General features: G+C 24.3%; 1 protein-coding gene across 1 annotated transcript; it reads left to right on the top strand.

Moving 5' to 3' along the window:
• Positions 1-9,941: 9,941 nt before the first annotated feature.
• On the top strand, positions 9,942-10,310 carry LOC142322739 (uncharacterized). The gene has a single exon (XM_075361816.1). It carries the CDS (start codon positions 9,942-9,944, stop codon positions 10,308-10,310), a length of 369 nt encoding a protein of 122 aa, XP_075217931.1.
• The last annotated feature ends 727 nt before the right edge of the window (positions 10,311-11,037 follow it).

The raw sequence follows: 11,037 nt of genomic DNA, 5'->3' as shown, positions 1-11,037 counted from the left end.
GTTGCCATCTGAATACTCCTCTTGTCTATCTATACACTGATTTATACAGTATGCCCATAAATGGAAACATTTCTGTAACTCTTTTAATAGAATACTCTGAATATTTAAAGAGGAATAGACTATAAAAATTAAAAAATAAATACTATAACCAATTGAAGAAAAAATGTACCTCTTGAATTTGAAAATGAAAAAAGATAAGTATGAGTAAATAATAAAATTTACACAAATGTTTGGTCGATATAGTGTAATTCTATTTGAAGCATATACCAGCGCAGGCATAAACTAGTTTTTTTTTTAAATTTATTTTACATTACAGACACAGAGAAAATTTTAATAATAATAATTATTATTATTATAAATAGTCAATAATAATTAAAACCAAGAAAGAAAATAAACTGAGGGGTAGAATAAAATATAGAATAATATGTACGTACATATCATAAAAACTACATCAATAATAATGATAATAATAGTAATAATAATAATGATAATTTTAACAACAATCATAATATATATTAAATAATTTCATTATAACTGTATCAGTACAAGGTACCTGTAGTTGTTTTTTTTTCTCAGTTTCATGAAATGCTTTTGGAAATACAAGAATAAAACATCTGCTGCTCAGACAATTACACATCATAGAAAAAAAAGAAACCTCAGAGAATTAAGAATTTTTTTTAGAGAAAATATTATATTTTAATCGGTAAATTATAAAACTGACAAACAGTTGATATGCTATGTATATAATCAGATCAATAGTTTACTTTATTTGAACTCATTTGTTTGTAATAACAGTTGTTTTCTATGTGCCACTCGTTTGTAATGAAATAATAGCATATTATAATCCATGTATTTCTTTAATTAGTGTTAACAGAGTGCATTTCTTAATCAACAAACAACAGTTTTGATAACTGACAATTTTAGATTTATATTTTTGTTTCAAATGATGTCGTACATATTGTTTTAAATTTATTATTTTTTCATTCTAACTGTTCATAAATACGTGTTTTGTATATGTATATATTATATATATATATATATATATATATATATATAGTAAAATTCTGATGCATTGCATTCCATTGGCCATGCATGTGTGCTTCATATCACTAAATACTAAGAAATCCACTGTGTGATGGAATGCAATGCAGCTGCACTCTTTGTAGAGTGTAAAGGATAATTATTCAGTTGTCAGTCGTTATACAAGATTCGTTCGATGAACATTGTCTTATATTAAAAGTTCTACATAGACTTTCATGATATGGAAAGTTCTCATAGTAGACTCGTTCAATGCACATCATTGTCCTATTTAACTCATCATTAACATGTATGCAAAATGATATAAAACTATTTAAATGTATATTACATAGTTAACAATTAATTATTAACAGTTAAATGGATATTACTTGTAATAATATTAATTGTATAAAGAAAGTTCATTTTTTAAAAACAGAACTCATTGAGTTTGAAACTTAACTTTATATATATATATATATATAAAGAGTGTTTTTTTTCTAACTGAGCAATAACATTTTTTTATACTGTTTTCATATTAATATAATTTGTTTTTACTTTGTGCAAAGTCTAAATTTGTAAAAATTAATGAGGAATATGATTTTTTTATAATAACAATTGTTATTATAAACATTACTATTTATATTGTGGATATGAATATGAGTTACGGTCTACTGAATTATTTATACATGAACGTAATGAAATTATGAAACTACCAGAAAATAGAGAAAGGATGTTGTATCTTTTTTTTATATTTTACAAAATATAAAAATTCATCTTATTTCAATAACCAAGTATTGTTAAACAATAAACAATATGTATGTATTATATTACATAAAATGTTTGTTGAGAAATGAGTATTTAAATAAAAGAATATTTTATAGGCAGGTAATAATAAAAAATTTGTTTTGTAAATGGCTTGACATGCATTATTGATACTGTATTATTTACTGTTCAGTTTTCTACAGAACTGAGGTGCAGTTCTGTAGAAAACAGTTAAAAAAAAAACAACTTTGGTTACATTAATATTTAGATAACCTTGTACGATTACCAGCCAATTTCTTTTAAAATCAAAATGTAACTTTTTAAATGCTATTTCAGTAAAATATTTTTTTCTGTTTTAAATATATAGATATATTTAATATACAAAGCTTAGTTAATATATTTTATAACTGATTAATAATTATTTTTAATTCCAATCTAAAATTTTCATTCGGAAAAACCTTTATACATATTTATACATACACAATAAATGTCCTTATAATAAAGTTTTTGTTATTTTTTGTAATAAATAACATTAAAAACAGGCAATGGATGTATTATTATTATTATATTATTATTATTGTTGTTACATTATTTTAAATTCATATATATATATATGTATATATATATGTATATATATATATATATATATATACATATATATATATATATATAAAACATCATATCAATACATCATTATAACATACACACTAGAAAACATCTTTATTTTTTTATATTTTTTATTTATTTTTGTAATCATTTTTGGTCCTCCAGATATCTTTTCAGGCACCAGCTAACACTCATCACCACCATTATCATCATAATCACATCACAAATATATCTTTATTTATCAATTAAAGAAATAAATAAATGCCACTATATATTAAAAAAAACCGTATTATGTTCATAGAATAAACGAACGAACAAATGTAAAAAACCATTATCACTGTAAACACACTTCTTATGATTATATAGATGAAAAATCATAATTTTATGATTAAAAACTATTACCAAATCACAAACTAATAATAATAAAAAAATTAATACGTAGAATACAAAAAATAAAAAAAATAGGGTGACATTCAACAATGACACATCAACAACTTAACATTTTTTTCATTTACCAACAACAATTCTTCATTGAAAAAATAATTACAATAATTAGTGTTATATAACAATATAATACATAATCAAAATAATACACTTTTATATCGATTTTATTATTTTTTTAAAATTTTTTAATAATATTAACATTGATAATAATACATTTAAGTAAAAAATAAAAAAGTAATAATATTCATATATAAAAAATGAGAACACAAAAAAAATACATTAACTTTATCATCATCACCAACATATTAATTATCGTCATTGTAATTACAATCTATAATCTAATAATTACTACATATATTTACACATTAATTATAATAATAATATTATTAACATATAATCATTATCATCATCATCATCATCATCATCATCAACATGCAAATAAGACTAGAATTATTATAAGATATACAAACAGAGAAAATAGTCAATATTTTTATCTCTATATTATTATTATTATATTATTAATTAACTTATAAACAATTTATTATAATATTATATATAAATTAAACAACTTTTTTATCAGTTGTTTAAATTGCCGCCAATCATGGTTTAATTTAGGAGATTTAAAACCAACTAATAATAGTTGGGAGTTCATTGCTGCTGTATCTGAATTGGGAGTGGTTCAGTTATTTTAACTATAAAAACAGAAAACATATTATTATTATTATTATTTTTATAAAACAACTTTCAATCATTAATAAAATTTGTTAGCTTAAAATATTAATAATTTTATCATTAAAATAAAACAGAAATATGATATTTTTTTGTATCTATATATATATCATTTCTTATAACAGGAATACGTGTATCACAACCATTTATTTACACAAAACTGACTTATCACAGAAAAAAAAATTAACATTACTATAATGTGACAGATCATAAATATTAAAATAATTAATTACTTGTACTTTGATTTTTATTAATACTATTGAATTAATTTTGTATCAAAGTAAATTTTACTCAGGTGTTTTAAGGTTGATGGTCACATCATAATCAAGTGAAAGACATAATTTAAAATTTCTTCAAATTAAAAAAAGAAGATTTATATAGCTCTCATTTCAATTAAATGATAAATTCAAAAATTTATTTATTTCACTGTAATTGTTATACTGTTTATTAATTATATTATAATTTTGATTAATAAACTATTTAAATTTTCTACTAAATCATCAATATATCAAGTACATTAGCTTGATTTTAATATATCAAAATTCACTGCTATGAAAGTCATAGAAGGTACTGTTACATATTACTATTGTGATGGTCAATAATAACTAATAACCTATAATTGTAATACGTCCTGCATAACTACAGGTAGGTCAGCTAGTATCAGTAACTTCTTTATTGTACTCTTGTAAGCATCATCTGGAAGGTTTTATGCTCTTTCCATGGCTTTTAAAAATAAAGTAATGTAACTGAAAGCTCTGTGGTATGTTAAACGATATGTTACTCAATTTCTTAATGAAAAAAAAAAATGAAATCATGTGACATCCATCAACAGATTAAGAAAGTTAAGGTGATATCATGTATGAATGAAAAATGAAATCAACAGTTTAAAGCAGGAAGAAGGAAGATATCCTTAATGAGTTAGGAATCTGGCTGTCACTTCAGATGACTTCCAGCATCATTTCAGTAAATTTACTGGGCAGGATTGACAACACATACTTGATTCACATGTTTTTCAAACTTTTAATAGCAGTTTGAAAAACTGCTATTATCATTTCAAGTAAGTAAAAATTTACCTGAGGTGGGTATTATGGATGTTCACTGACAAGTATGCACTTTATATCAATACAATGATTATGCTATAATTTTTTGATCGATATATTAAATGGAAGGAAATGAATTTTTCGTAACACTTGATGAAATTTGAGTTTCTTACAATACACCTAGATATCATTGTGGAATAGTTTCACCCTTGTTTACTGTCAAAACCCAAGAAGTTAAAACAGATGCTTCACTCATGGGACCAAATATGTTCACTTCTTGTTGAGTTTGCAATAAAAGGTGACAGAATAAATGATTTAATTTATTTTGAAATGCAAAACCAACTGTGGCAGGCAGTTCAAAATTGCAGGAGTTGTTTGTTTTAGAATCTTTCATTTACATCAGAAAGTTGGTTGGTTTCAATATATCAAAGAAGATTATCCAGTTCCATTTATAAATATCTTAAAATTGTTAGAGGATTTTGATGAATAATTTTTAGTAAAATAGTACATGTAATATCAAACGCATTGAAGTAATTATCTCTTAAAACTGAAAGGTATATCCATAATTTTAGTTTAATCTTTTATAATATAATCAAAGAATTTTCTTTGATACAGAACATTATATAACCAAATAACTGTCAAATATACAGCAGTTGAACCAACAGTCAACTATTTATTAAAAAAGGAATGGTTTTAAAATCCCCTATAAAATTTTAGCTGCAGATGTAAAAAAAGCTAAAATCATTGTATAAAATATTATAATAACCATTTAAAGTCATTAGAAGTATATACTTTATATGAAAAATTATAATTAGTAAAATAATAATATAAAAATAATTATACATAGTTAAATTAATGAAAATGAAAATTACATTTATTAACCTAAACTGAATTATAACTAATCACTAAAATACAATATTGATCACGTCAATTAAAAAGAAAAAAAAAATTATTTAAGTACCGGATAGTTCAAAATTAAGATATCACTGATATACTATCAAAAAGTCAGTCCACATATTATTAGTTCTGCTATATTAAATATCTTTTATTTTTATATTTATATTTTCTTTAAATTAAAAATAATAATAATAATATTACATAATTCTATTAAAATTTAATTTATGAAATTAAAGAATACATATATATAATAAAAATAACAACAGTATTAATAATAATGCGCTGTTTTTATCACTACTGTAAATATTTTTTTCTAAACACAAACTCAAAATGGAACCAATAATATACAATGTACAACATAATAAATGAGTGTAATAACATACATTCATTTTAACACATCCTCATATTTTTTTGAGTATTATAGTAATAATAATAATAATACAAATAACAGAATGACAATTTTTCTATTAAAAAACAAAAAATGAAAGCACAATAGAATTTCAAACAATTATATCATTTATACAAACTCGACGTTTATTGTTTTTTTTTTTTATTTTTAACAATCAATTTTTTGGAACACTTTCGTGACTAATAAGTCTACTAAAATACAAAAAAAAGAAAGAAAAAATATGATAATTCTTATTTTCATTATTATATATGTTATGTTAATCTATTCCATAAAATAACAAAATAAAAAATAGTCAATAATTTATTTGAAAATGATTTCTTAAATTAAAAAAATAACAATATTATTATTAAATTAATTCTAAGATTAATTTTTTAATATCTACAGCATTCTATAATTAATATCTGAATTAAAAGAAAAAGAAAAAGTTATTTAATTTTTGTTATTAGCTGTTAAATATGTTATGCACAAGTGGCTAATATGACGACTTTTTACTGGTTATTTTTCCTTGAATTAATTTTAATAGTTAAGAAAAAAAGAAACAAATGATATAGACATTATTTTTTATATAAAGATTTATATATCAATTTTTACAAGATTAACTTATTACACTAAATTGTTGTGTTTTTATTATAAACTATATAAAATGCTTCTATCATTGAAGTACACTATTATAGCTAAATAGCCTTAAACAAATGGGAGAAGCCTGCAGGGAAGCTATTGCTCAAGGGGAACCATCTATTAAAAATCTTTTCTTAAAAACCTTTACCTTACGAAAATTATTTAATAATTACGTTCATGATACCATCTATTAATTGATAATATAAGTGATATCTATTAATGTCACTAATACTAATGATCATTTATATCTCTTAACTATTTTGTTGTAACGAATATATGCTGGTATATCCTCAGGAGTACCTAATTTCTCGCTCTATGTTCTATCTTTTAGTTTTAATAAGTCAATTAGCCTTAAAAATAGTGTAAAAAAAAAAATTAAATTAAAATGTAAATATCTCTTTTAGATAATACTTCAAATTTTGTAAAATATTATTAAGTTTGATGTAACTTATTTTGTGAGAAATGAAATCATTCATACATGGTACTGATTTCAGAAATGATTGATGTTTGAGCATATGTTCATAATTAAATAATGTTTGATCAAAGAATTACAAATCCATTTATAGAGAGAGCCAGAGCTCATTTTGGGGGTTTTAGCCACCTGTATGTTAAGGACACTCGACACCCGTATCACTCGTACGTGGATCATGAGTAGATTTATAACCTAACCAAACCCATGGTAGTCTACTGAGCATTTTTATGATAGTTTATCTGTTTTAATTGTTGGGAGTTTAAATGGAACCTTAAACTTGATCATATGTTAATGTAAAACTACACAAAACTGTTTTTATGCATATGTTTACATGGTTATTTGTTTACAAAACATAATAATAGAGATTACATAAAAGTTCCATTATTGAATCCTGTTTTGGTTTAACAAATAAATCCATCATAATCTGTGCTTGGACTTTTAAGTTTCTGATGCAAAACACTTTATATTTATGCTTGAGTGTTACTTATAACAACAAACTGGAAAGTTATACCCATTCACAATCATGTAAATATGTATTTTTGAAAAAATGAAAAAGAATACATTTTATTTCTATAGTCTTATAGTTGCAAAATTAGTTATAAATACGTTCCTAATACAAAGGAACATATCAGGAAACGTATGTATAATATTATGAGGTTAATACTATATTTACTAAGGATTAACCCATACTCGTTTTTTCCAAAGGACTTAAAACATGAAACTTGTTGATCTGACTGGTCCAGTAAATGCGCATTAACATTTGATACATTATTTTCATTTTGAATTTGATTGTGAATGAATATTAGAGAATACTGTATCATTTAATAGTATTGCCACATCCACTACTTTATCAATGATCACCATATTAATTAGAATTAATTTCTCTAAATTGCACCATCGACCATCCTTGGGATTTGGGTGCTTGTATACATAAAAGTACAGCACACTTTTCAGAGTACCACAAAGTGCTCTGCAGAAGATCATTAATGTTTAACAGATTTGAGGTAAGGTGTACAATTTAAAGTACTCAGTTGCTAAAATAAAGAGATAAGCATTCTATATACAGAATTAAGTAAGGACAAAAGATAATGTTTACAGGATAACATGTTACAACCAATAGTATTTTATATCAATTTCTCAATTGATACACAAATTTCTTTTTGAGTATACTGATAACTAGCAAACAGTCATGACTGCTTAATCATTTTAATTTTTTGAATTTATTTTATAATATTATTTTATTCTCCTGACGTTGGTCTAAGGACTGAAAGATCTAGAGAAACACATTAAATTTGCTGGTAAGGTGGATTTTCACTTTTTTGATAATTTTTAATAAGGTATTTTATATATTTATTATTAATTATTACTTGGAATATGAATTATGAAGAAGGTTTAAAAATTCTAAGCGAAATTATAAAGCTATAACCTATTAAATTTAAAGTTTATTAATGCAATTTTCAATATTTTATAATTTTATCCATAATTAAAATATGTGTATGGCTTTTTTTTAGTTTGATGTTGCATTGGGGACTAGGTAGAGGATTAGACTTCTGTCTTCCTGTGTAGAAGATTAAGAGTTTCAGATCAATCTAAATCAGTTTATAGACAGCTTGATACTTTTTTTTATTTACTTTACTAAATCTTCTAACTAACATTTTGTTGTTGGGTTCAAATTAAAAACAAATAAATTTTAACTTGGCAAACCAAGAATATAACAAGCCACACATAAGTTCCCTAAATTAACAAAGACAAAGGTGCCAATGAAGTCCAGTTCAACAAAAATTAACCAGATATTCAGAGACTTATTCAATGTAATATGAGTAATATTCACTTCATAAAAAAAAAAAGAATTTACTAAAATTTAATTAATTATGGATTTTTAGGATGACAAATAGTTCACGCATGTAACTATGATTCTAAGTATTACAGTTTAAAATAAAATAGATGAAAACTTTAAGAATACTTTGAAAGCAATTGATTGTTTATTATAGGAACTCAGTTTTTTATATCATAACCTTGAGTTTTAAAACAACTTAATCTGATCCTGGGAAAACACAAATTTGATGGATTTTTTCAACATTAATTATAAAAACTTATTTTTAGATTTATTAAACACCATTTTTCCATGTCAATTACTTTATAACCTCATAATTTTACATTTATTAATTATACTGTTACCTCTATGCTAATGTAAACTGAAAATTACTGCGTTTAGTATATTTTATTTTATAAAATAAGTTATATTCTCGAATATTTATTCATAATTCATTAACATGTAATTTACAGGGAATGATAAACTGGATTAGAAATAAATTTTCTTTTCCTTATCAAGGCAGCTGTTTAAAAGTGTTGATACAAGGATTATATGAAATCTTAACATAACATACTTAAGATAAATATGTAGAAATAACCAGCCTACTCAAGTATCATAATATGACTTCAACATCATCTCTGAATTTATTTTTTGTATCTCTCTCATTATAAATTAAGGCAAAATCCCAGAGAAGTCATAAAAATCACAATCATAAATGTTAATTTATTTATTAATAAATTTTTTATATTTATTTAGTGATTTATCAAAATAAATGTAAAAAATAAAAACCTATGAGGCGTGATTTTTTTAAAGTAAGGGCCGTTTTCAATCTGCCACCATTAGATTCAGTGGAAATTGATAGCAATAGTGCAGCTTGTTTATTTACATCAATGATTATCTCTTTGTAATAATAGGTTAATGTTATTCATGTTAGTTGCTGTGTATAGCCTGGCTGAAATGAGTGCTACAAGAAATAATCCCGTAAGTTGTGAAGTGTGATCAGTAATTTGTTATCTATTGGTGAAAAACAAATCTGCTGCTGATATTCAAAGAGAAATTGTCAATGCTTATGGATCCATTGTTATGTGCGAAGGTAAAGTTCGCTGATGGTGTCGTTTGTTTCGTGGAGGAAGAATGAATGTTCACGATGAGGAATGTAGTGGTCACCCAACTGTCATCACAGATGAATTGACTGAAAATGTGAATGCAAAAATTTGTGAAAACAGAATGCTTACTATTTCTCAATTATCAATTGAATTTCATTTTGTTTTGCGATCAGGAATTTATGATATTTTAACTGAAAAACTGGGTTACAGAAAGTTGTGTTCCAGATGGGTACCAAAAATATTGACAGAAACACGCAAAGAAAAATGCCTTGCTGCAGCTCAAACATTTTTGAGATGCTATAAAAATGAAGGTGATGATTTATGGAAACACATTGTTACTAGTGATGAAATGTGGATATCTTATTTAAATGTTAAAACACAGCAGCAATCAATGTGATGGCAGCATTCACCATCCCCAAAGCCAAAACATTTAAGCGAGAAAGTTCAATGAAAACCCTTATGGCTACGGTTTTGTGGGATACTGAAGGGATATTGCTGAATGAATTTTTTGAATGTGGAAGAATTGTTAATGCTGATACGTAATGTGAAACACTAACAAAACTTGGCTGTTCAATTCAAAACAAAAGCCGCAGGAAGCTAACCGATGGGATTTTGTTTCTCCATGATAACGCTCAACCTCAAAAGGTAAACAAAACCATTGAACAATTGTGAGGATTTCGTTGGAAAATCTTTAAATATCCGCCTTACAGTTCAAATGTTGCACCGATTGATTATTATCTTTTTCACCATTTAAAACAATGGCTTGCATTGCAGAAGTTTGAAGATGATGAGGAATTGCAAAACAGAACAATTAATTGGTTTAAATCACAAGCGGGAGAATTTTTTAGTAACAGAATAATGAAGCTGGTAAATCGATATCAAAAATGCATTGTAGTGAATGGCAAATATGTAGAAAAATTGTGTATGTGTGTGTGTGTGTATATATATATATATAAGTTTATTTTTTTATAATAAAATTTTTTTATTTCACATATTTCAATTTTTATATCAAACAGCCCTTACTTAAAAACACATGCCTCGACAATATATATATATATATATATATATATATATAATAAGATCACAAGTTACAGGTGTAAAAAGCATATTATATTTTTAGTTAA

Source organism: Lycorma delicatula, chromosome 4, assembly GCF_047948215.1.
Source record: "Lycorma delicatula isolate Av1 chromosome 4, ASM4794821v1, whole genome shotgun sequence".
In the NCBI taxonomy this organism is placed as follows: Eukaryota; Metazoa; Arthropoda; class Insecta; order Hemiptera; family Fulgoridae; genus Lycorma; species Lycorma delicatula.
Note: the sequence above shows the minus strand (reverse complement) of the source record. Positions and strands in the feature narration are given on the sequence as shown.

Coding starts and splice junctions, on each gene's coding strand:
- LOC142322739 (XM_075361816.1), top strand. CDS start 9,942: ATGAATGTTCACGATGAGGAATGTAGTGGTCACCCAACTGTCATCACA.